The 26,146-nt window shown below is 52.0% G+C and overlaps 2 protein-coding genes across 7 annotated transcripts in view; one reads left to right on the top strand and one right to left on the bottom strand.

The window, feature by feature from the left end:
* NISCH (nischarin) overlaps positions 1-20,772 on the bottom strand; it is a 31,913-nt gene extending 11,141 nt beyond the window's left edge. The window contains exons 1-14 of one of the 6 annotated variants that reach the window (XM_019724325.3): positions 20,546-20,772; positions 18,292-18,375; positions 17,405-17,587; positions 10,438-10,486; positions 9,306-9,469; positions 8,848-8,943; positions 7,448-7,543; positions 6,065-6,217; positions 5,338-5,406; positions 4,650-4,835; positions 4,353-4,481; positions 2,983-3,096; positions 2,547-2,658; positions 866-1,973 (exon numbers count right to left, since the gene is read on the bottom strand). In XM_019724325.3, the coding sequence (XP_019579884.1) occupies positions 1,954-1,973; positions 2,547-2,658; positions 2,983-3,096; positions 4,353-4,481; positions 4,650-4,835; positions 5,338-5,406; positions 6,065-6,217; positions 7,448-7,543; positions 8,848-8,943; positions 9,306-9,469; positions 10,438-10,486; positions 17,405-17,587; positions 18,292-18,375; positions 20,546-20,641 (1,551 nt within the window). In that variant the 5' untranslated portion in view covers positions 20,642-20,772 and the 3' untranslated portion in view covers positions 866-1,953. Of the gene's footprint in view, positions 1-865; positions 1,974-2,546; positions 2,659-2,982; positions 3,097-4,352; positions 4,482-4,649; positions 4,836-5,337; positions 5,407-6,064; positions 6,218-7,447; positions 7,544-8,847; positions 8,944-9,305; positions 9,470-10,437; positions 10,487-17,404; positions 17,588-18,291; positions 18,376-20,545 lie in introns of those variants that run through there. The other 5 variants (XM_019724324.3, XM_019724321.3, XM_074313063.2 and 2 more) reach the window with 5 other exon arrangements.
* A 1,370-nt stretch (positions 20,773-22,142) lies between these two features.
* TNNC1 (troponin C1, slow skeletal and cardiac type) lies at positions 22,143-25,211 on the top strand. The gene is made up of 6 exons (XM_019724116.3): positions 22,143-22,269; positions 23,782-23,812; positions 24,027-24,173; positions 24,447-24,561; positions 24,783-24,919; positions 25,003-25,211. The coding sequence occupies exons 1-6, from the start codon at positions 22,246-22,248 to the stop codon at positions 25,032-25,034; spliced, it is 486 nt and encodes a 161-aa protein (XP_019579675.1). The 5' UTR covers positions 22,143-22,245; the 3' UTR covers positions 25,035-25,211.
* The last annotated feature ends 935 nt before the right edge of the window (positions 25,212-26,146 follow it).

Raw genomic sequence — 26,146 nt, 5'->3', positions numbered from 1 at the left:
CATCGAATCTAAGATGCGTAGATGTGGTGTCATCTTGGTCTTAGCAGGTGTCCACGGAAGTTTTTCACACGACTCCATCACGAATACCAGCTGGCTGACAGCAACTATGAGACGCCACTGACTGAAAGACGCATCTCAATTTCAGAGAAGTCACAAGGTGGAAATGTGTGCATCTTAGAATTGATGAAGTAGAATGTGTACACTTTACAGTTGAGGAAACAGCTTCAGAGAGGCTACGAGTTGCCTGAGGGAACATGGCCAAGGAAGATGGGATGCGAAAGCTGACTGACCCCAGGTGCCTGCTCCGAACCCCTCTCTACGGCTCCTGAGCTCCGCGCCCTGCCTAGAGAATCAACCCTGGCGTTTTGTACGTTAGCCCACGTTGGTCAATCCTCCATGGCACCAACAAGCTGGCTAACAGCTCCCGAGATGACCAGAGGGGGGTGTTTCTGGACAGCGCCTCCTCAGGCAGGCCCCTGAGCACCCAGTTTATTCACAAGTATGCTTATTTCTAGACAATCAGGCTGGGAGCAAAGCCGCTTCCCCATAGGAGAAACTCTTGCCCATTCAGACAAGATCCAGCAGCACACAGCTGAACACAGACATCTGTGGATTCCTCCATTTAGTGAGACAAAAAGCAACATTTTCTTGCCATTACCCCCCCCACCCCCCCGCCCCAGCCCTTTCTGGAGCCAAGGAAATGAGGATGGGGATAACCTCTCTGCTTCCTTCCTGGACTACAGTTTGTACAAATAAGTGGTCAGAAAGGGCCACTCAGAGGATGGGCCAGGGGACATCAGGAGAGGGCTCAGATGGGGGCCCGAACTCTTGTTTCTCACAAAAAGGAAAAAGATGTGCACACACAGACATCCACTGCAGTTTTATTTATAAGAGGTGCAAATCTGGAGACGTCTAAATGTCCAGCAGCTGGGAAAGGAGAACAGACTACAGTGAGCCACTCAGTGGAATGTCCCCAGGAATGGGGGGCAGTAAGGAAGGGGCGCTGAGGCCTGGGCCTGTCTCGTACAGAGGCTTCACCACCAAAGGGGGCGCTGCCTGCAGCTGCGGCCAGGGGGCAGATGCCTCACTCCCCCACCCGTCGTCCGCTCGTTCCCAGCTCGCTCTCCGCTCGCTTGCTCAGTCACACACTCATTCATCAACCCTACAAATGCTGACTGAGAACTGGCTGGTCCCTGGCCTCGAGGACCAGTCGCATCTCCCTGTCCCCTAGGGCCCTAGTGGAGCGGTGTCTCTGCAGTGCTGTGACTGGGTAGCATGGGGCTGTGAGGCACAAAGAGGGCTTTGACCCCAAGGCAGGCGAGGGGGTCAGGGAAGCATCTTCAGTGACACAACACCCCCCCGCACCTTTTATATATAAAAATAAACCCAGAATTTCTCAGTCAAGTGTTACAAAAGCAAGCTGACAATCACTCTGGCACCTAACATCACCGTCTGTTCTCATGAGCGCTCTCTCACATCTCACCGGGTGACCTTGGTGCACTGCCCTGCCGCAAGCTTTCACTTAAACCCAAGCACTTCTCCCTTGGTCCTACCCACGTTTCCTCTCTCTGATGTGATGGCCACAGAATACTTTACACCACAGCTTAATCACCTTCTCATCCTCTGACGTCTGTCACATCCCCGGCATTGCTAGCACAAATAACGCTGCAGTGAGCATTTCATGTCCCCTTCCCGTTATCTTATCCCACCAGGATAAAATCCCAACCAGTAGGGTTACCAGGTCAAGGGGTGGGAACGTTTTTCTGGCTCTTGAAACATAAGGTCAAACTGTTTTCCCAAGACCTCACACCAAATTCTGCGTCTCCAGGAGCCCGGGTGGGCGGGCGGCGTTCCTTCCTGTGTGACCCGAGCCTCGGCTCCACTCGGGACGGCACACCCTCCCCTCTTCCGTGGGGGCCAGGCCAGCAGACACTCTCATGGGACCTGCTTCACTCACTCATCTCCGAGGATGCCTGGGTTCAGAGGTGAAAGCCCTTTGAAAATGCTAAGACAGTGGGCAGGTGAAAGGGACTGGTCTTCCATGGGTCCATGGACAGCCTGTCAGGGCCCCACAAATAGAGTTTGGGGCTGAGCCAAGGAGAAAAAGTGATGATAAAAGAAAGCTCCCCATGCAGGGATCAGGGTGGCCAGCTCAGGAAAGTAACAGTCCTGGTCCCCATTAATAAGGCGCCAATCCGCCCACAGTGCCTGTAGGGAAGTAGGGTTCTTATAAGCCAGCAGCCCCGAGCCTGTCCAAAGAGCGCTTCAGGCCCCATTAGATACCCTATGGTACCCTAAAGGAATTGGATGTGGGTGTCAGAGCAAGGGGGGGTCCTCACTAAGCAAACAACAGAGCTGAAATCAGGCCAGGCACCCCCACCATGTGACACCCTGAGAGGAGCTGGCCTGCAGACAGCACTGCACCCTCCCTGTATCTGAACCCTGCAGGGAGCAGGTGCCAGCATCTCCCCACAACCCCAGCCCAGCCAGGGAGCCCAGCAGGGCCTGTGTGGCTCTGGTCGGCAGAAAGCTACATACATGATTACCTTGGTTGGAGAGGATGGGCTGGGGCAGGGAGGCAGATGTGGGAGCCACGGTGGGAGGGGAGCTGCTGGGTCTGATGCAGGGGGCAGGTGAGAGCCGGCAATCCTCACTGACCTAGGAAGAGTGCTTGAGTCAGCCCGGGAGAGAAGGTTCAGGAAGAACAGAACTTGACAAGCCAGGGATGAGGAGAAACTCAAAGGTTCTCACAAACATCGATGATGGCGAAACTGGTCTCATCTAATCCTCAGCAACCCCGTGTGGCAAGTACTATCACCGTTCCCATCTTACAAATGAGAACAGAGGGGGTGTGACTTGCCCAAGGTTATGCAGCCAGGAGTCGATGGCCCTGAACACTCCCACAGCCCAGTTCCACTGCGAGCCCGCCCGCTCCTTCCTCAGCTGGCTCTGTACCGCCACTCTTCCCACACAAAGGCCCACCTTCTTCTCGGGGTTGTTCAGCTTGGACTTGACCTCCTTGGCTTTCTGAATCGCTTTTAGCACTTCCACGGTGTCCAGCTCCTTCTCTGTGGTCACTGTGTTGTCCAGGCAGACCTACAGAGCCCAGAAATGGCTATCAGCCTAGGGGCTGGCAAGCATGGTGGGAGCAGAATGGCAGGAGCCTTGCCAAAGTGTGGGCCAGACCCTGTGAGGCTCAGGCCCCTGGGAGGTGATTTCCTCACCACCTACAGAAGTGACCCAGGAGCTCCTGAGAGCTGCCCATGGAGGTCCCACACTACCCAGTCTGTCTCTGGGAGTCGCTGTCCAAAAAGGTGAGGCGGGGTACAGAGTCCACTGAGGTGGCCTCTTGGGTGGCTGGGATTGGGGGAAAGCAGTGACTTGAACAAAGCCCCCAATTACGGCGGAACTCAGATCAGCAAAGCGCATAGGGAAGGAATTCTGGGCCGGGGGGCAGGGAGGGCAAAAGCGTGGGAGCAGGCACCCCTATCTGCAAATGCAGGAGGGGTTGTGGGCTGGCAGGAAGTGTGGGACAGGCAGTGCAGTCAAACAAGGGAAGGTCCCAAGGGCCTGGAGCTGGGAAGGAGGAGATGTCACCCTGTGAACATTGTCTTGGTGACAATGTAGAAGGGGCACTTGGGGCCGAAAAGAGATGGTGGGTTTGGGGTTGGGGGTAGGATGAGGGAAGAATGCAGACTTCTAGGTATCTTCCGGCCTGGGACTGGGAGAATGGGGGAAGGGCCTGCTTGGAGCTGAGGTGACAGGTGAACCTGGCTAAGGATCTGTTTGGTTGGCATGGTGGCAGGTGGCCAGACACACTCAGCAGGCAGCAAATACTGGGCTGGGTTACCCTGGCAAAGATGGGCACACTCTTGGGTTTGTTGCCAGACTATGGCCAGTTGTCCAGGAAACGTGATTATTTTAAGTATCTTATTTCTGGCCCTTGCCTTTAATCATCAATATTATTTTTTAACCAGCTGAAGACAGTCCCTCCACACTCAGTCTGCGCCTGTTCGTTCGCGGGGAGCCCTCCTGGCCTGAAGCTCTGACAGAGGTGACGCCAGGGAAGCCCTCTGGGGAACGATGGTGGCCAGTGGTCACTGACAGGAGGGGCTGCAGGAGGGGTGAGAGGGCTTTTTCCTGGGGAGGCAGCAGACTTCCCAGAACCGAAAGGCCCTTCAGGGTGAGGACATTTTTCTGAAGCAGGCGAGGGTACAACGGTGGCTCTCAGCCCCGGCTCTGCCTGTGAAGACGCAGCCTCCGTCTAAAATGTCTCCTGGACGGAGCTAGCCCACCCCACCCCACCCCACCCCACCCCACCCCACCCCACCCCACCCCACCTGGCAGCCTACCTCCGAGGCCCGCTCTCCAAATTGAGCCAGCACCTTGGTCCGGTAGTCGGGGATGATGCTCAGCGGGTTGCTCAGCAGGAGCAGGTGCTCCAGGCACGGGAGGCTGCCTATGCTCCTGACCTCCGCCATCTGCAAAGCACGAATTCCATTCCCATCCCTTCTTCTAACACTTCGGCAACATGACAACACCTCTGATGGCCTCTTGTGGATGAGAGGAAACTTACCATTCTTCTTTAACATGATAAACACTGAGGCAGTCATCCCAGAACCCCGAGAGCCACTGGAGACACAGCTCACCTGCTCGATTTTGTTGTTACTGAGATCCAGGTTGACCAGGGAGTAGAGCTTGTGTAGGCCACTCAGACTTTCCAGGAGGTTCCCCGCCAGGTTCAGAGTCTTGATGTTCCCCAGTTTGGTGTGAACCCCTTTCAAGGAGGAGAGCTTGTTGTAAGACAGGTCCAGGTGCACGAGGTTGTACAGGTGCTGTGGCAACAAGAACAGGGGAAAGTGGTTCAGGTCAACGCTCCAAAGAAAGGGGACTAACACTGGTATGATGGGCCATCCAACCTAAAATGACCAGTTTCACAGGTCTGCTCCATTCCCCTGCACATGCCACTGCCCAGTGCCACCCCCTGCAGAGGCAGCAGAGCCCACAGGATAGGCCTGAGCTTTGAAAACGAGGCTGTCCATCCTCATGATGGAAGTGCGTCATCTTCACCTCTGCTCTATTTCTATTTACGTATCTTTTCTAATTTTGGGGGAACTACTGCAACCATCACTAAGTGCATCGCTGGGACCCCAAAGGGACAGCAGCTGCTCCTGCCCCTACAAACCTCTGGTGCACCAGACACCTTCCGAGTGCCTGTGAGAGAAAACTCCAGGGTCTGGCCAAACTGCCAAGGCTGCATCAGCCATCAGCCTTCTGAACTCGCCCGGACCTTGTAAGAAGCCCACAGGTGGCGCTGGTTCCAAATATATTAATTACCTGCAGGTTGTCCACAAGTAACACTCCATTGTGACTCAGGTCCAGGAACTCAATCTTTGGAATCAGTTTCTTGGGGGGAGAAAAGGACAACATCCAACATTACTCGAGGAGGTTGGACCCTACGTGACGCCTGCGCATGGTGGACAGACACCCTGGGACTCCTCCAACCATGGACTACTTGGGTGGCTGTCTCTGCAGGGCCATTGATGTGACACATCCCAGTGCTCCCCCGCGCCCCCCGGCAGCACATACAGGAACATATAGGGGCTCCAGTGATGAGCATGTCTCCGCTTTTACAGTGCACACGGCTTATGAAAATGACAAATGGCAAGGTCCCAGAAAAGGAAGCTGTCCGTCCTGCTTCTCCCACCCTACCCACTGAGAAGCACAAATACAGGAATCACACTCCTATTGCCCAAATGCCACCTGGATGTCACTCTTACATAGGCACGTCTAGAATCTGTGGATTTTCCCAGTCCATTTCTTAGAAGTAAATTTCATCAGTCAGTTTTTATATCAAATGTACATATAACTAATATGCCTCATTTGGTTCTAAGTACTACCTATTTTAAATAATCCCTAAAATTTTAAAGTTAACTTAAAAGTTATAGGCAATGCACAGAACGCGGGTTTTCTGTGGCCCTTCCAGAAAAAGCCAAGTTAAATACCCAACCTCAGGGTTCGGTCAGGCTAGAGAAGCCCCTGGCGCCAGCTGCTGAGCGCGTACCACAGACTCGTCAATCTCAGAGATGCTGTTGTGACTCAGGTCCAGTGTGGTCAGTGCTTGCCATGTGGGGATGACGGCAGTCACAGGGCCTTCCAGGGCTGTGCCTTCTGGCTCCCACTCATCAAATTCCGAGGCTTCAGGAATGAGGACTTCCTGTGTAAGAACATCTGTTGAGCTCCACACTTGGGCCCTCACGCAACACTCACTAGGAACGCAACCACTGCAAAATTTCAGGAAGGGCTTGAGCATATTTAGTATGTGGAAGTGAACTTGCATTAAAATTGAGCTTTGGTTCATATGTCTTTAAATGATTGTGAAATAACTCAAAAGCTTAGTAACATGACAGTTACTTGGAACATGTTCTGGCCCTGCTTCAGGAACAAATGCTTTCCAAGCCCTCAGGGGCCTTTTTCTATACGGTGACGGCTTTTCTGGCTTAATCTCAGAGGCTAAAGGTCAGTATTCATAGCATTTCCTGGCAACTGTGCTTTCAAAGCTGGCACTGTGGTCTCCACTGTGGACAGCAGGCCCTTTTAACCATTACTCCACAGGGCTCAAATCCAACACGCTGAGACAAGGGCAGCAGCACGGAACACAGGGCCCCCTCTAGGGGAGGAAGGCGAGCCCCCGCATTTTGACTTTCCATGCACACAAGACCTCCCCTTCCTCAATGGATCGTTTTGGGTCCCATAAGCCAGGCAGCAGGGAGTGCCTCAGGCTCTCTGAAACCCTTTGCTCTCAACACAAGTCTCCTTTTTTAAGCCAGTCAGCCTCAAATTTTACCAACCCCAAATCTTGATCAGACAGTTTGTCGTAAAGGAGCCACAATTCTTTTTTCTGGAAAATAATTTTAACATTACTAAGATGCAATCTATGAAAAGGGAAAAAGAAACCTCTTACATTCACAACTGGAATATTTCTATTCATATATAAACAACAAGGCCTAACATATCCCCAACTCACCTGTTTCCTTCAAGTCCACGAAAAACAAGACACACACGAGTGCTAAGCCAGGGCTTTTTAAGCTTAGAGAAACATTTATATCAATTTGTCTAATAAACGTCCTGCCACTTACCACTGCTTAATAATTTGTTTATCAAAAACCAGTGACTTTTTTTCAGAGGCAGACAGAGTGGGGGATCCAGCTCCTCAAAATATCCTGTTTAACTGTGTGATTTTTGACGAAGATGTGGACTAAAGCGTTCTAGGGGCTGCTAAGTGCTGGGAGGTCCTGCATGAATGTGCAGCTGCCCAGGCCCAGGACAAGGTCCAGCTTCTGATTTCTGATAGACAACGGCAGTGCTCACACCCACCCTAAGGTGGTGGGGACCACAGCACAGGCTCCTCTGCAGAGTCCCCAGGCAGGAAACGGGTGGCGCTCACCTTCATCGAGGTTGCTGAGAAGCGGATGCTCATCGTGGCTAAGGTGGGCTTCGATGCGACCAGCCCCTGGATGTGCCTGGCGTCACAGTGACTTATCTGGAACAAGGAAGAGCCATGTCTCAGTAATGGCACGGTCGCTCCATCAGCAGGCCTGGGAAGTGGGTTTTCGTCACCCACACAGAAAAGGAGCACAACCATTGGTGAATCCAAATCTTTAGAGACAGGAGGTGAGTCAAACCCTAAGTCTTTCTTTTTCCCAGTTTTTAAGTGCTGATGAAACAGTCTCTATAGTATCTGGTAAGACTCACAATGAACCATGAACTCCATTTTCTCTGTAAGGGTATTTGGGGCTTGGCAGGTACACTGAAGTGTAGGCCTCAGAGACCAGAGCTCAGAGCAGTGGGCCCTCGGGCTCACCCCACCCACCTCTCCGGCCTCCACTGTCCTGAGTGAGGAGGGGGTGTGTGTGCAAGCCACCTGCTCGAGTGCCACATACCACAGACCAGTGGTGGAGCCTCAGCCTGCCGAGCCAGCACAAGGCTAGGCACTCCTCCAACTTGCCAGGCCTCCCTCGGCACACAACACAAGTGCCCACCCAGGGACACGGTCCTCCAGGTCTCTGAGACAAGCACAGAAGGTTGCAGACGAAATAGTCCAACGGGTGGCAGGGGCTCTGGAGTCAGGCTTGGCTGAATTAATTGTTCAGTTCTGGCCAAACCTCCTTACTTCCCTAAGCCTCAGTTTTTTCAGTTGTAAAGTGGAAATAAAAGTACCCGCTTCACAGGACTGTAAGGAAGGGTCCATTAAGGAGTGTACATCAGACACGGGGCACAGGGCTGAACACGCTGAAGAAACAGATGCTTTAATACATTTTTTGTTATTTGTTACTGAGTCCCCTTTCATTTTAAGAATGGTAACAAAATTGGCATCGTGAACCCAGGAGTTTAGCAGGAAGCAATGCCAAGTATTTCTTGCTAGGTGTGGGCATGCCAGGGGACAGAGAACGCTCAGAGCCCTCTGCTGACCTGCCTTGGGAAACAGACTTGGAACTGGCTCTGCCTGACCCTCACGATGACCTCCTAGCACTTCAACTCGAACAACAAGGAGGCCCAGAAGGAGCTGGGCACTGGTGCTCTGTCCTGTCCCAATGCTGCCCATGCCAAGGACAGGGACATGCCGACTAGCCAAGTGCAGCACAGGCCCCCCTTTCTCTGCCTTCTGGCGGGCTTTACTTACCTGAATGGAGTCTGCCACACACTGACGAACAGGAAAATAACAGTGCCTTCCAATTAAGTCCAGACACTTTACATCAAAAACACTCCCTGGCCACACAGTCACAGGTAAGATGACGCCTGTGCAGGGCTCAGCCCTGCCTGCACTCCGGGGACCCTGGGCCTTACCTCCACCTGATGAAGAGACTTGAATATTGACAAATCAAAAGGCAGGAGCTGCTCCTGAATGTTGCTGGTCCCGAAAGGTCCTTCTGTGCCAGAAACCTGCAGCCACAGGTACAGCTTGCATTAGGGATGCTGCCATCACCACACCCCACGCATGTTCACAGGGCAGTGCTGCAGCTACTGCCACATCTGACTTGAAGTTCTGCCTGGCTATGGGAGGCAGAGTAGGCATGCACCCCGCTCACCACGTCCACGATCAACAAAGCAGCCTAAAGCAGAGGTTCAAAGCCAGGGCCATTGGGTCACGACTGCCCCCTGGTGCTCATAGCCAGCAGCACAGCGCCAAGAACACCAAAGGATGGCCCATAGAGCCTCCTTCAACACCATGCCAGCCAGTGAGCTATTAGGCTCCACACGGGTGTATGCCCACCATGCCCATAACTGAGCTGCTGCCGTTTTACCTTAAGGTACTTAAGGCGACAGGTGAAGTCCAGGATGTGCCCAAGGTCAGTCTTGGCGTCCCCGCTGGCACACGTGGGCTTTCCCTGCTGCAGCTGCTGGGTGACCGCATAGAGCTGCAGGGGCCCGATGACAAAGACCTCGCCGGCCCCCAGGAGCTGTTCTCCTGCAACAGCCACGCCCTGCAGGGTCAGCCTTCAGCCCTAGCCCTGCCCCCATCATGCGGTCAGGGTGTCTGCCCACCTGGCTAACGATTAACAAGCACTTGGCAAACACCCGTTAAGTGCACTGCACGGTGTCAGGACGAAGGCACAGTCCTGAGCACACAGGAGATGCTGCCCTTCTGAGCTCACGGGGGCACAGGGCACACCCAGGACATGTGATTACAAAGGAAGGAAGGACTATGGGAAGGTGGGCTGGGGAGCGTCCCTGAGGTGAGGCTCAGTCAAAGTCTGAGGCATTGAGCCAAGATGAAGCTGATGCCAGGCAGCACTGTGAGCAACAGACTCACGCTGCAAACCTCCAAGGTGCAGATGTCCTTAGTGAGGTGCAGCCGAAGATGCCAGCGCAGTGTAGGCCCTGAGAGCAGGCAGGCTTTCTGAGCCAGACAGACTGGCACCTGGTCCTCGCTCTGCTCCTTCCAGCCATGTACCCTCAAGCAGGTTACTGGGCCTCTCATCCTCAGTGTGCTCGTCTGCACCCCCTGGGCTGGACCACAGGCAGCACACATCACATGTGAGCTGTTACCATGCTCTCTGACAGGGCCATAAGCCAAGCTCAGCTTCCGTTTGCCATCTGAACCCTCAGGTAAGGACAAACCAGATCCAAGAGGGCAGGATGCCACCCACCTTCCAGAACTCCACCACAGGGCTTTGGACCAAATCCTGAGCTTGGCGTTGGCTCCCGACACAGGCACAGGGAAGGACCACAGCTCCTCACACCTGGCTACCTAAAGGGCAGGGCCGCCAGCACACTTGGCTGTGGACCAGGTCCAGGGACTTGGGCAACCCAGGAACGTGGGCCCTGGCTAGGACTTACTTGGCACAGACCAACAGAAGTTCTGTGCCACGCTGGACACCTAAATAGGGCTGGGCAAGTTGCACCCAGTATTTTGAGGACCCCCTGGCCACATACCTTTTTCAAAGAGCTCCTCGGCCAGTGCTGCAGTGATGCCATTTATTTCCTACAGAGAAAACAAAACCCAGTTAGGAGTCCACCTGACCTAGTCACCAGGACACACACTCCCTATCTACCCTCTTGGCCATTGCAAGGCCAGCTCTCCAGACAGTTACACAAAATAAAGGAGAGAGTAAACCTGGAATGAATCAAGGTGCTTAGAAAGGGAGACTAAATATGCCCAGTTACACAGACATTTGAAGTGTCTCCTCAAAAGCAGAACAGAAACAAGACTAATGCTGCTACTTCACGGCACTGGCCGAGAAGGAGGCTCGGTAGGCTGGCAAAGCTTGGCTGTGTCAAGCACTGGCCAGGAAGCCAGCAGCTCCCCAAACTGGCCCTGGGAGAGTGTAGGAGAGGGCACGGTGAGAGGAAGTCCTGTTTCTTCTGGAAGAGGGGCTCCCACGACCCTTGTGGGATAAAAGACCTCCCAAAGCCAATCTTCCCTGACAGTGACCATTTCTACTTTCTTTCATGTTCCAAAAGTGTCTTCTTAGGAAAGAGTGAGCACTTGCTCTCTTCCTGTGCTTATCCTTTCAAGCCTTGTACCAGGACTACTTGGCCCCAGGGTCATGAAGAAGAAGCAGGAAAGGATTTCCTTTTAGAATGTGATGAAGGAGGCATGACAGGGACAAGCCTTTGTTCGGTCACATCAACAGCTAACGTGCTGGGGTTTTAATTCATGCCGGGCAATGGCCTGAGTATTCCCTATGGGGTGGCCTGTTCAATCCCTCCAACACCCTGTGCGAGGAAGACATTGTTTTGAACCCTGTTTTACAGATGAGCAAACCGAGGTGAGAGGTGCTGTAACTCCAATTCTACATGGCTAGAAACTAGCAAAACCACACTCCCAAGCACTTGGCCTTGAAGCCTCTCTACACAACCAATTGCCTCACCGCTTTAGTGGTGTAATTGTGGGGTTGGCAGGGCCCCTAAGCCCTCAGACCCACATCGTGCAGGTACGAATTTTAACTAATTGACAAATGGCAGCCAATAGGCCTTTTCGTAAACAGGTCCAGATGGAGGCAGCACAATTGCCTTCATCACTCACAGCAACATCTCTGCCACCAGGACATGTAATTCATATGTATATGGGATTTGAAAGGCGCCAGGTAGCAGGAGACCTTTGTTTGTCTCTTTCTGATCTTTTATAACATAATGGATATTTTAAAGGTTGTTTATGTGCTGCAAATATCTTCTCCCTGTGTATGCCTTTTAACCTTTGTTCACGGCAGTTTTCCGAACAGAGACAGTTTTTCATTTTTATGTTGTTTAATCTGTGATTCTTTTCCTTTGAGACTTCTGGGTCCTCTTTCCCCACCGTAAGATCATACAAATCTTCTTATTTTTTCTTTTATTACTTTATGGTATCTTTTTAAAAATGTGTTTATTTCCTTAATCTGTTTGAAATCTAGTGTACAGATAGCATGAGGATAACTCCCAGCCTCCCCACAAATGGACGAAAAGCCACAGAGAAACAAATGAGCAAACAGCCCCAGCAGTAAGGGTCTCAGGGTCTGGCAAGGTGCAGGCCAGGATGTGAAAGGGCCGTCAGCAGGACGGAGCGGCTCGGGGCAGCAGCGTGCCAGCTAGCGAGCTCTGTCAGTGCACACGAGTTCTACTTCAGTCTCTTGTAACAACTTAAACTCAATTCCATTATCCTTGGCTGCTGTGAAGAACTGAAGATTAGGAAGAGCTCGGAAAGATCCAAAGGCTCATTTTCCTACCAACAGTTTTGAGAACCAAACCCTCTCCCCAAATCTGTTAGAATCGCCTGGAGAGCCTTGAGAAGTAGCAGTCCTGAGTTTCCGCCCCTCCTCCCTGTGTTAGTCATCGTGAGGGTCCTAGAGGTCTCCCCTGGGAAAAGGACTCCCTGCCCACCGTCAATATCTAATAACCCCCACTCTCAAGATTATATTTCTTCAGGCAGCTGGTGTCAACACCAGTCCTGCTAAGGAGACAGGGGTGGAATTTCCGACAGTGAGAACCAAGGGCTCACGCTAAGCAGATGGCATGTTTTAAAAAGCAAACTGAGCAATCTAAAAAGCAAACTGTGTAACACTTTCTCTCTCTACTCTTTGGGGCACAGGAAGTGCAGGCTGCTGCAACACTATCTACTTAGTTCCCTAGGCTGACCTTCACCTTGGGAAACTCTTGACTCAGACAGGAATGAAGAAGTGCCTCAAGCTCTCAAATACAGAGCACTGCCTCCTCAGAGGAACTCCGCATCCTCAGAGTATCCTGGTTACACTGTGGCGTCGTGTGCACAGCAAAGGTGTGCAGTCAGGTCTCCCCCTTCCCCCTCCCAGCAGGAAGAGACGGGGGGGGGGGGGGGGGGGGGCGGGGGGGGGCGGAGGTGCCTCGGGGGCCCTCAGTCTAAGCTGCTGCAGATATTGCCAGGTGGTCACCTGCAGGGACAGGTGACTCCCCATACATCCCATCCAACCTGTGCTACAGGGACGTGAAGGTGCTTTAGGGTGCCACAAATGTCTGAATTATTTTTTAAAAGACATTCTTTATACTTCAAGTACCATTCTGACTGAGCATATGCGTGCACGCAGAGCCCCACAACCAAGTGCACCCCACAAAACCCACGCTAGCACTCAATGCATAACCCCAGGCCAGCCCGATGTCTCTGCTTGGCACACACTAGGCACAGAGTGCTGGTCAGCAGGGCATTCAGGAGGGACTCAGTTACACAGCACTGTGTGGTTCACATAAAGATGCTCCGCATGTGTGTCCCTAACTTCCATTTCCTGTTTGTGAGGCGGCATCCTAGCAGGAGTCAGGTATATTATGTGCCATGCAACCTTAAGTACAAATTCCCCACTGAGGGATTCAAGCCTAAACTTGAACTAAACAGAGCTACAAGACTGTAAATTGCAAAGAAATCTGTTACCATTTACAGCCTCAGTACATTGCAACTAAAACAAATGACCATGTGGATGCTAAGACTAATGTGGAGATGGTAACAGTTCCATCATTGCTCCTGACTTCTAATTTCAAAAAGCGTCTTTGTTCTAGCCAACTGGCTTTAAAATAAGAAAATGATATAAATGCTACCTTGGAAGAGAACTGAGGGCCTTTCCTTACCAGGACAGCCAGCACTGGCTGGCATCTGGTGTGCCTCGCCATGGGCCATCTCTCTTCCACTCTCTTTACCCTCACTTTTCTGTCTTCTAAATCCTCAAGGGCCAGGGTCATCACTCTCCAGCTCACAAAAGGAACTGGGACACAAAGGTTAGAATGTCTGACTTGGAATAAAACTGTTGGGAAGCAGCAGTGCTGAGATAAACTTGGCTCTGCCTGTCTCCCAAGTCCACAGGTAGACAGCCTACCCCAAAATGGGGTGCTGGAATTCTCCCTGTGATTCCACTTCACTGAATTTGAAAACCTCTGCTCTAGGGCTTGTGGGAGGAAGTCTACAACTGAGGGTCCAGGAGTATGGGGACACAGCCATCTGAAGAGAGACAGCACCGCAATAGGCCCAGTGCCTTCTCTCTGCAACCCGGAGCTACACGGACCCCCAGATTCCCCATCTCAGAGTTGGCTGGGAAAGGAGTGCTTTCTTTCTTTGCCATTAAAATCCATATTGCAAAAGAATGAAGTTGGACCCCTTCGTCACACCATATACAACTTAAAATGAATCAAAGACCTAGAAGTAAGAGCCAAGACTATAAAATTCTTAGAAGAAAATGGTTGTAAATCTTTATGAACTTGATTTAGGCAAGATATGACACCAAAAACACAAGTGACCAAAGGAAAAAATAGATAAAATGAACTTCACCAAGATGTAAAACTTTTGTGTTTCACAGGACACTATCAAGAAAATGAAAAGACAGTCCACAAACACAATGGGAGAAAATATCTACATTATCACGTTTCTGAGAAGGGTCCAATATCCAAAATATATAAAGAACTCCTACAACTCAACAACAAAAAGACAAGTAACCTAATTTTTAAAAGTGCAAAGGATTTGAATAAATTTCTCCAAAGACATGCAAATGACAATAAGCATGTGAAAGGGGGCTCAGCGTCCTTAGTCATCAGGGAAATGCAAATCCAACCCACAGTGAGCTACAACTTCACACCCTCTTCGATGGCTCTCAGAAAGATGGACAGAAACAAGTGTTCGCAAAGATTTGGGGCAATAACGTATAATTGCTGGTGGGAATGTAAAATGGTGCAGCTGCTATGGAAAAAAATTCAGCAATTGTTCAAAAAGTTAAACAGTTACCATCTGACCCAGTAATTCCCCTCCTACTATATGCTTAACAGAAACAAAAACAAATGTCCACACAAAACTTCTATATGAATGCTTATAGCAGCATTATTCATAATAGCTGAAAAGTGGACATAACCCAAGTGTCCCTCAAGTAATAAATGGATAAACAAATGTCCATAAAAGGACTGAAGTACTGATTTATGCTACAATATGAAACGACCTTGAAAACATTATGGTAAGTGAAAGAAGCCAGTCATAAAGACATATATTGTATGGGTCCATTTATATAAAACCATGGAGAGAGAAAGTAGATTAGTGATTGCTAGGGGCAAGGGAGGATGGGAAATGACTGCTAATGGGTACAGGGTTCCTTTTTGGGTGATGAATGTTCTGGAATTTAAATAGTAGTGACAGACACACAACTTTGTGAATATACTAAAAACCAGGCAATTGTGCACTTTAAAAGAGTGAATTTTATGGTATGTGAGTTATATCTCAGTTAAAAATACCCACACCTCAGCCAAATAGAGTTCCCTGGGTCTACCCTGTTGAATGTCAGCCCCACAAGAGGTGGAACATGTTGGGAACAATTTCAGAGAGGTCACTGATGGGAGAGGTTAAGAGGAATCCTTCTGTAAGAGCTCCCACCCTGTAGAAATGGCTGACAAATCTTTAGGACCTGTTTGTTCAAACTCATTTGAAGATCTAATCTAGTGGTTCCAGATCAGGAGCAATTTCGCTCCTCAGGGGATATCTGGCCAAGTCTGGAGACATTTTTGGTCCCCAGATAACTGGGTGACGGAGGTGTTCCTGGCATCTAGTGCGTAGAGGCCAGAGATGTAGCTAAACGGAGTAAAGAACAGCCCCCACAACAATTACTCAGCCCCAAATGTCAATAGTTCCACGGTTGAGAAACCCTGATTTAATTTAACGATGGGTCAATTAATTTTTTAACACCTTGAATTTATATAACCCAGGGACCTCTTTATAACTGTAATTTCAAACATGTCCATACTGCTCCAAGCAGTAGAGTATGACTCAAACCAGAATCACACGTGGGCCAGCTCCAGGCCCATCTCAGACAAACTATCTCCAAAGAGGAGTCCAGGCCTTTCTATGCTCAGAAATGAGAAAACCTGAGGTAGCCAGCGAGACCAGCTCCTCCAAGACCTGGGTCTCAAGCAATGAATCATACTTTCAAAGGGTGGCTTACCAAGTTTTATTCGTACATAGTTAATCAAAGCTTTCTTAAAGTGTGGTATTTCTTAAAATACTAACCAGTAAAGTTTGTCTGAAAGACTTGTGTAAGAAATGGAAATTTTTCTCACATAGGGACAGAAAATGTAAAAAAAAAATCTACAAAAGGAAACTGCTGCTAATTACATACATTGCTGGTCGATGCTAAATAAAACCCAAAGCATATATACATATTCCATCTGTAACTGCCATCCTTTTTCCCCTCGTGTCCCCACCACCACCCCAAAGCCTAGTGGCCCAACACTAGTGCTATTGCCCAAATATCCAGGCTCAATCTAGCACTCCAAGAAAGGTTCAGCTGTCTTACTCTGAAAACACTTCAAGAAAAGTTATGTTTTAAACACGTGTGGGCCTTTAAGACCACAACCCCGTAATTCCCTTCCTAAAAGGCAAGCCTGAAAAGGGAATGGATTCTTTTCTATCTTTGTCATATAAAGGAAAAATAATGAAATGTAAATTATCTAAAAATCTATCACCCAGAAATAACTACTACTAGTATTTTGATGTATAACCATCTAGAATTTTCCTAGACAAATATATTCATATAGACTCTTTTTTTAATAAAATGGGACCATACTCTACCTACTGTTTTATGGACTGTTCTTTTCATATAGTAATATACTTATTTTCCTCTGTCAACAAATCCACAGCCGCACCACTATTTCCCTAGCAGCACAATATCCAATTATCTGGGTGTATTCTTTTGATTGTTTTAAATCACCTCCTTTTGGGCTTTTGATTGTTTTCAGTGTCTTGCTACAATCCTGGAACGATCACCTTTGTACCTAAATCCTTTCTGCAGTTGCCTGATTTTTTTCCTTAGAATAAATTCTAAGAAGTGGAATTGCTGATTGTTTTTAATGTTCTAGTTTCACACCGCCAAACTTCCCTCCTTGAAGCTTGACGACTCACCCTGTCGCCAGCAGCCCATGAAAGCTGTTCCTTTATCTAGAAGGGAGTGCAGAGTGGCTCCACAACATACACTCCCATCAGAGGACGCTAACCACCCTCACTCACCTTATGTCCTGATGATGCCCAAGATAGCAATATTCTGCCAGCACAGAGTGATCCCTTCATTAGTCTTGAGCTATGAACAATAACTCAACACTAGTCTATGCCAGGTGTTAGCTGTTTCTCCTCTATCTCCATCCATTTGGACAGAAACCTAGCTTAAACACCCAGATGGTTTTTGGCAACCAAAATGCCCTGTAGTGGAGGAAAACCTCTGTATGGCCATAGTCTATCTAATGTAAGGCAGATCTGTCAATGAACATGCTTCTGCCCACATCCCATCCCTGCTAGGGTGATGTTCCTCTGTCTTCTTACCTCTAGATCAAACCCCAGCCCACCTCCCCTCAAAGCTGAGATCTACACTGGTTTGCTTCCTTGAGCTTGGGTGGTTGTGGGTTTATAGGCAAAAGAGGAAACCTGAGAGGAACTTACATAGAACTGAAAATGCAAGAAATGGGCCAGCACTCTGGGGGCCACGCCAGGGAAGGTAGCCAGGAGTGTCTGGAGGTAGACCTCCAAATCCTTCTCCCTCTTTTCCACCAAGCTTCTTGAGTTTTTCCCAATTATCTTTTTGGGCGGAAGCAGATTTTTATCAATCTTCTTCTGTGCAACAAGCTGTAAGAAAACATAAGCATGTCAAGCACAGACCAAGAGGTCCTGTGACTGTGCAGGAGCAAGACTAGGCAGCCTGTCATGAATTCCCCAGCCCCCGTGGCAGCACTACCAGGATTAGTGATCAAACCAGTGCCTCTGGGCTTGGCTGCATTAAGTTCAGTTAGTATCAGAAATACCAATACAATTCCAGACAGGGAGCTCCACCTGGAGACTCTGGATGGAGACATTCAAAAAAGGCCCCTAAAATCACTATCTTTTCCAAACCAGGACAAAAACCAATCAGGGGAGTGGTCTGTCTTTAAAACACTCAGGCTGCAAATGACCCAGACAAAGGTATCTCTCTCCAAAAGAAAGAAATGGAATCATAGCCAGTTTAAAGTATAGGCTGTGGAATAGCTGTAGTCAGGTCAAACAAGTTCAAACCTGTTCCCTCACTGGGAAATTGTCCCAGCATCTTACATCCAAGCTAGGATTGGCAATCTTAAAATTGAAGTTCAAATATGCTCCTTGCACACCGTCTCATGCTAGGGTTGAAATCCCAGAACCCACCAGTTTTTTTGCCAGTTACATTAATAAACTGGTTTATTAAAGAACAGCATAGGCATGGAGCCTGTTTTGCCCTGAAACTAATACACGGTACAATGAGAACTTGGCCTGAAAGCCCCAAACCCTGAGACTCAGGTCCCCCAGCTCTCAAGGGTTACCTTTTCATGCAGGTCATGGAAGTCACTGTAGCGGTGCTTGACTGTCCATTCATGATTGCCATCAGTGACCTGGATGATGTAAACCTATGAGGGAAAACAGGCAGCCCTTGCCGAGTCAGTAACAAGGAGAGCCCCACCCCGCCCCAAGCAATAGCTGCAGTATACCCAGACCCTCTCAAGCCACAAGACAAAGTTAGGCTGCCCTTCCCCACCAGCCTCTGCACCTGACTCTTGTTGCACAGCAGGGTCCCCTCTAGCCTCCTCCATGGCCCTAGCACTGTATCTGGCAGGCACACAGGATGTTTGTGGCTCTAGCCAACAGAGAGGAACGGAAAAGGTGACTATCATATCAAACCATCTCTTTAGATTTTTACCTCCAGTCTCCTGGTAATTCAATGCCCAATCCAACCTGAGCTGCAAGCAAGGCCATCTCTTCCGAGGGAGGCAGAACAGGGCCGGGTCTGGCAGGGCTAGCTTCTCTGTTGTATGTTTTCCTAGGTGCCCTGCCCGTATCCTGGAAGCAAACCCTATTCTAACCCTTTCAGCTGGATCACAGCTGCGATTTCTGATGCTGAGCCAGTAGTCAAGGCACCAAGAAGCTGATGGATGGGTGGGATGGGAGGATAGTGATGGACTATCAAGCCCTAACAGAAGGCAACATGACTTAGCAGTCAGGGGAATGGGCCTTGGGATCAAGGAAGACCTGAGGTCAACACGTGACTGCCATTGCCTGGCTGTGCTTATGGACGAGTCACTTATATAAGTGACTGGGAAGCCTACGTTTTCTCTGAGCCTCAGTTCTTCCATCTTAAAATCTGGTAGGTTTAAGAATCAAATAAGGTAATGCATGTAAAATGCTTTGTACAGGGCCTGCTACGCAGCAAGTGTTCAATAAAAAGTAGGTGTGTTAATATTCAGTTCAGCACACCCGGAGCCAAATGGAAGGTTGGCCTGGATCATCACATCCCCCACACCCATTCAGAGGAATGGCTTAGCCCTGGCCAATAAAGAGAGCTTTTGGAGCTGACCCTCCAACTGAATGCTGCCCATGGGTGATTTCCAGCCAGCCATCAGCTTAGAGACCTCAACCCTCATCTGGAGGAGGACCCCTGGTCCTAGTGTCCCGCCCCTCACTGCAGCAAGCAGGGAAGGGGTAGAAAAAATTAATCAACTCAGCTGAAGCCTCCACAGAGAAGCAGCCATTTCTCCAGGGCTGGCCTGTTGTTCCAGGATCCTCCCCCAGCCCCTCTTCCCAGCAAGGCAGCTTCCCTCCCCCTCCTGCCCAAGAAAGGAGAAAGAGCCAGAGGAACGACCCTCAGGAGGAGGGTTAGGATGAGGGCCCAGGGGGTGGGACGAAGGCAGGGCCAAAGACCCCCACCCTCTGGGAACAAAGAATAGGAGGCTGGGAGGTGTTCAGTACGCCCCCACCTCAGGACCAGACTCTGCCAGGCAGCCTACCAGATCCATAGGCCTGGCGTCCAACCCCATCCAGACCCAGGAGGGTTCCATCAGTGCCCTAAACTCTCCTCCCTTTCATATCCTCCATTTCTCCCATAGCCTGGGTGTGTTTGTGTGACTGTGTGTGGGAGGGGCTTGCTGCCCCAACTCGCCCCCAATGCCATGAAAACACCTAAGGTTCCTGGGTCTTGCATTTTCAGCCCTGAGCAATGCCCCCGTGTGTGGGTTCCACCCTTACCTCTTTCTAGTCTCGGCCTGAACCCCAAGCCGCCGGGCCCCAGACCTGGAGCAAATCTCAACAGCGACCCTAGGTTCCCCAGATCAAGGCCCGGCCCCCTCTCCTCTTTCGCGGCCAACAGGGCTCTGACCCTTCCCCCGATTCCATCCATCAGCGATCCTCTCTTTAATCCCCCTCTTCCCGGACCCCCTCTCCTATCCTCCCAGGCTGGCATCGTTCCAGGCCTAGAGGATCTAGAGGACCCTCCGTCTCGTCTAGACGCCCTCTCCTCCCCAGACCCCCTTTATCCCCAGATCCTCCCCGACCCTAGCCTCCTTTCTGAACACGTACGCCTTCTCCAAAAACCTCCCTGGGCTCCACCCCAGGGCCCTCTTCCTGGACCTACGGGGCCCAGATCCATTCCCCAGCAACCCCTATCCCCGGCCCCCTCCTCGAAATCGCTGGCCCGCTACCCATCCCTCCCGGGTCATGGAACCCGGACCTCCTCCCCAACCCCCCGACTCGGACTCGGGGTTCCAGCCGCCACCCCCAGTTCGGGCACCCACGGCCCCAGCACACCGTATACGTGTCCACAAGCTCAGAGCCCACGACGCGCGCTTCCTTGGCCGGTTCGGCCTCCCGCTCCGGCCCAAAGCTGCGCGCTACAGTCGCCATGTTCCGGGTTTCACCGCCTCCCGGCGCGGACTGGCAGCAGCAGGGGGCGGGGTCAGCGTCCCACCTTCCCCCGGCTCCCACCGTCCCCGGCCTTCGCCGCGCCCCGTGCCGCCATCTTGGCCCCGCCTCCTCCTCTTGTTTCCGCCCCGCCCCTCGCGCATAATTGACAGCAGCCACTCACGGCGCGCGTGCGCAGGCCTGTCCGCTTGCGTCATCTGTATCAGGTTGGTGCCGCCGGTCGCGCTCCTAGCAATCGGGGGGAAACTGAGGCCCCGTGCAGGTAGCTCTGGGCATTACCTTTCGGTGCCCGAGAGGGAAGACAGAAAGCTCCACACGCCCTCGCTACCCGGAGCTAGTCACTGCTCCGCCTGGCTTCAGTTTCCCTCTCCGAAAAAGGGAGGCAGTCATCGCGCTAGCTCTTAGACTCATTCTTTCCAGGCTAGAGAGGGTTGAAGAAGATATGAGCTGTGCGTAGAGCCTAAACAGGGACAGAGTAATTCTGGAGCAGTTCTTAACCTCTCCAACACTCGGAAATCTCTGTTACATGGGCTGCTGGAGAATTGAGTGGGTTAATTCATGCAGTGTCCGGTTCACAAGGCAGGGAGCTGGTGTGGTTTTCAAGACGGTGTTCTGCACGGTGGGCGTGTGACGGTGGAAGGAAGAGTTATGTGCTGGCCATTGGGCACAAGACATATGGTGACCTACTGGAGCTTGAAAGGGGGTGACAAACTAGCCCTGGACTCAGGAACTACAGTGCTGGAATGGGAAGCACAGGCACAGAGATAGAGCCCTAAGCCAGGGGAAGACCTGGACCTAAAAGAGGGAGTAATAGCCCAGCTGTGGAGGGGAAGGAGGGGGAGAGCCTGGCACAGACAGGGTATCTATAGGCGTGTTTGTTGGCTGACTGAGTGCAGCTAACCAAACCCAGAACAGTACTATGTGGAGATGAGGGGTCCGGGTAATGGCTCCTCTGGCACCCCTGGCTGAAGGGCTCTAGACCACTCAGTCCTAAGGTGGGTCAGTGACTTCTTTATCTACCAGTTCATAGCACTGTACTCAGAGCTTAGCACTCCAGGCTTCCCTTGGCAGGGCCCTATACTCCCAAGCCTCTCCTTGCATACAGCTGCCCTCCACTGCAGAGTTTAATACAAGGGCTGCCAAATCAGTCAGACCTTGGCCAAGTCACCACCCCTCCAGGATCCTCAGTTTCCTTATCGGAAAGTGGGAGTAATGTCACCCACCCCCCTGATTGGATAGGAGATTGAGCTGCTGTGTAGGGGCCTTGCCTGAGCCCCACTACTTTGCAGCTCCTGTCCTGTCCTGGGCTCATGTTTTCATTCATTCAAGAAAACTTTCCAAGGAGTCCCCTAGAGGCCATGGGGGAACAAAAGGAAAGAGACTTGGTCCTTACAGGCCTTCATCTCCTTGTCCTGGGCAGAGGACACAGGGACTCAGGCCAGTCTGAGATCACCAGGACCGGGGGAGGGGGTGGAGGATGCTCCATGCTGGGGTGGGCTGGGCCGGGAATGCAGCTGGGGCAGGGCTATTTAAGCCCAGGGCTGACTGCCTGGCAACCCCAGCAGCCTGCCCTGTGAGTCGCCGGCATGGATGACATCTACAAGGCTGCGGTGAGGGACTGGGCTGGGGGGACCCACTGGGGGCTCACTCATCTCAGAATGCGAGGTGGGGGAGGGCAAGGTCACTCCAGGGATGTGGTGGGGACCCAGGAGAGGACCCACATACTTTCAGCCCAGGGCCTCGAGGGGATGGTGGGTCTGGTGTTCTGGGTGTTGAAGGGGTTCAGGGACTGGAGAGGATCTGTCAGAGTGGGTAGAGGAGGAGGTCACACCTTGTAGGATCATGTCTGTCCCTGTCTCCAAGTGTCTAGTCTGTATCCACATCTGTGGTCTCTCAGCCACATCTCTCTGCCTTTGTGTCTCTGGTCTCTGGAGCTTTGCTTTTCTCAGCTTCTTCTCATCTTTGTTCCAAGCTGAGTCTGAGTCTCAGCCGCTGTCTCCCTGTCCTCACCCACATTTCTGCCCCTCACATTCTGCTTCTCGCACACTCACAATCCCCCCAGTCCCCTCCAGCCCCTTGGCTGGCTGAAGATGCTGTGGAGGGAGGGGGTGACAGGAGTTGTAAAGAGGGGGCTGCAGAGTCAGAATCCTGAGGTAGGGAAGAGATTTTGAAGTCTGAAGCAGGCAGGGAAGGACTGGGCATGGGGGAGAGCTGGGAAGAAGGAACAGAGAACTGGGGCCCAAGCCCCCATCTGGCCCAGCAGGCTCTGGGCTCAACGGCTTAGCCAGGGGTGAGGGCTGGAGAGTGGTTACCTCAAGTCCCTGCAGCCTTCTGGGGTCACTGAGGGGCTTCAGATTCTATTGTATTGGGGTGGGGGGGCTGGTTTGCTGACCTCTCCCTGCACCAGAGACAAGGACATCTGGTATAGACAGCTGTCCCCAAGGGAACCCCTCCCTTAGCCCTGGGATTGTGGTCCCACTCCTCGGCAGGGAAGGGCTATAGCTGGCTCTGGGGGCACCCCTTCCTATCCTGCAGTAGTCCATGGAGCTGGGGGAGCAGCCCTCCGCCTGTGCCCATACAAGGCCTGGCGGGGCTGGGGACTAATTTTGGCTCCTGAGGCACCAGCAGGCCAGGGGGCTAGATAACACTGCCCCACCCCCTGCATGCCACAGTCCCCAGAACAATCACCAGGTTTAACTTTGTCGCCCGTTAAAAATAGCCCAGTGGCCATGCCGGTCAAGTTACAGTGGGTGGCTTTACCTACCCCCACACTGGGTTTATTGTCCCAACCTGAGGGACAGCTGTCCCTCAGGCCACCCAGCTTGGGTTTCAGCAGGGGTCCAATAGGGCACTGAGTGGTCACTAACTATTGTTACTCAGGGTCACCTTGTCACTGGAGGGTTGCCCACCTGTCACCCTGGCCCTGAGCCCAATCTCGGTGAGGCCAGCTCGGTCACCTCAGGGTTTTGGGGGCAAGAAGGGAGGACTGAGGCCTCCACAATGTGACTAGAAAATGGCCCGCCACTTCCTGGCTTCAATCTTCCCACCTGTGGAATGGGTTGGTTTCCTCAACAGCAACTAAAACCTGGAGCCTGAGTCCTGAGACCTCTTTTCCTCTCTAGGTAGAGCAGCTGACAGAAGAGCAGAAAAATGGTGAGTACCCCAACACACATGTAGGGAAACAGCAGGGCCGGGCTGTGGGAACAGGAGGACCCCAGGCTGGAGAACAGAGGCTGGGGTCCCTCTCGTTGTGACCTCAAAGGCTCAGAGGGAAGTGGGCAGATTGGCCGTAGGGGTCTTGCCTTTTGGGGTCCTGGCTGCTGAGCCCTGGCCACTGTGTTCCCCACCCCCCCACCATCGGACACAGAGTTCAAGGCAGCCTTTGACATCTTCGTGCTGGGCGCTGAGGATGGCTGCATCAGCACCAAGGAGCTGGGCAAGGTGATGAGGATGCTGGGCCAGAACCCCACACCTGAGGAGCTGCAGGAGATGATTGACGAGGTGGACGAGGATGGTGAGCCCCTCTGCCCTACAGGCCCCGGACCCATCGCACCCCCAGGTCACTGGGGACCTGAATCCTGTGTCTGCCACTTATTATCCTGTGCTCTTGAAGGAACTGTTTAGCCTCTCTGAGCCTCAGTCATCTCATATATAAAGAGGACATAATGACCACCTTGATTCATGGGGTTGATGTGTGGATGCAGTGAGAAAAATGGGGTCTAGGGTCAAGGGCGATACCAGTCATTCTGACCATCTCTCTTTAATGGCCGTGTCACCTACCCCCCAGGCAGCGGCACAGTGGACTTCGATGAATTCCTGGTCATGATGGTTCGGTGCATGAAGGATGACAGCAAAGGAAAGTCTGAGGAGGAGCTGTCTGACCTCTTTCGCATGTTTGACAAGTGAGCATGTGACCATTGACCTCTGACTCCAGCTCTAGCAGAGCTGGGGAAAGAGAAACAGTCTTGTGACCTCCAGGCCTCAGTCTCCCTTTCTGTGTAATGGGGGAGTGGGATGTTCCATCTCTCAGTGGCCCTGCTTCCCTGGGTCGTGGGGTGGGGCTGCCTCTTCCCCTCTCCAGTCCATGGCTCTGAGACCCGCCCCTGCCTCGGACTCACTGCAGAAATGCTGACGGCTACATTGACCTGGAGGAGCTGAAGACAATGCTTCAGGCTACGGGCGAGACCATCACGGAGGACGACATTGAGGAGCTCATGAAGGACGGTGACAAGAACAATGACGGCCGGATCGACTATGATGGTGAGGGCTGATGTACCGGCTTTCCCACTGCCCACACCCTGCCAGCCCCCACCTCTGACCCATGCCTGCCACTCTCTCCACAGAGTTCCTGGAGTTCATGAAAGGGGTGGAGTAGAGGCCGACCCTCTCCCAGAGCTGCCTGTGCCACCTTCCAACTCCAGCTGGGCCCTGGGGTGGGGCAAAGAGCCGGTGTCCCCAGGATGTGAGCCTGGGCTTGTCCTTGACCGCAGGCAATCCCTGACTCCCTCCCCAGCCCTGTCCTAGGAATGCAAATAAAGCCATGCTCCCTGGAGGCCTGGTGTCTGGCTTTCATTCCAGCGGCTGTGGACTCTCTTCGTCAGGGTTACTCGAGCCCTGATGACTTTCGCTGTGCCAGAGCCTGGGCTCTAACCTCCCCTGCACGCCACCTTCTGCGGCAAGGGTTAGGCTAGATCAGTGACTCCCACGCTCCATATCCCACCTGCCCCCTTCCTATCTATAGTGATTCATCACTTGGAGTCTCTGGTGGCCCAGGAATCTACATTTAACAGGATCCTGGAGGCATGACTTTGGTCAGCCAGTTGGCAGCCAAGGGGTCCTGTACTTGAAGAAATAGCTGCAGCACCCACCTAGGCCCTGGATGCACTTGGCACAGCAGCTCCAGCTCCGTCTTGCTGCAGGGCACTTGTTGGAGGGCAACATCTTGAGCAGGGCACTGTGGGGCCTAGTGGGCCTGCAGCTCTAGTCCATCTGCCACTCAACTTGGATTTCCCACTGGCAACATTGACTCCCAGGGACCAAAGGGCATATCGCCTACTGTAGCTCCTTCACCCATTTGACAGGTGAGTAGCCTGGGGCCCAGAGAGGCACAGAGACCTGACAAGGTCCTCCAGCGAGTCAGGGGAGAGCAGAGCTGCTTAGCTCCCAGTGTGGGCTCTATCTGATGGACCAGGTCCATATGGGCATAATTTCTAGTTCCTGTGAACCTCAGAGGCTCCAGCAACCTACTTTCCTTCTCTGACAGGACATGGAGGCCCGAGGCCTGGTGGCTCTCAGGTTAGTGGGGGTGCCCAGGCCAGAGCTATAGCAACAGTGACACTGGTCTGGGGGGAGGCAGGTGCTGTAAGGACGTAGAGGTGTAAGCAGTGGTGCTTGCAGGAGGGACAGCTGCCATGTGCCTAGGCTCCCGTCAGAATGTCAGCAGCTGTCCTTGCTCCACCCAGCCACTCCACAGCCTCCCCACCTGTG

This window comes from Rhinolophus sinicus, chromosome 5 (assembly GCF_057876585.1).
Source record: "Rhinolophus sinicus isolate RSI-liver-muscle chromosome 5, RSI-T2T, whole genome shotgun sequence".
In the NCBI taxonomy this organism is placed as follows: Eukaryota; Metazoa; Chordata; class Mammalia; order Chiroptera; family Rhinolophidae; genus Rhinolophus; species Rhinolophus sinicus.
This window is presented reverse-complemented; position numbering and strand designations above follow the sequence as displayed.

Coding starts and splice junctions, on each gene's coding strand:
- TNNC1 (XM_019724116.3), top strand. CDS start 22,246: ATGGATGACATCTACAAGGCTGCG. Junction 23,813..24,026: donor GACAGAAGAGCAGAAAAATG/GTGAGTACCCCA, acceptor CATCGGACACAG/AGTTCAAGGCAGCCTTTGAC. Junction 24,174..24,446: donor TGACGAGGTGGACGAGGATG/GTGAGCCCCTCT, acceptor CCTACCCCCCAG/GCAGCGGCACAGTGGACTTC.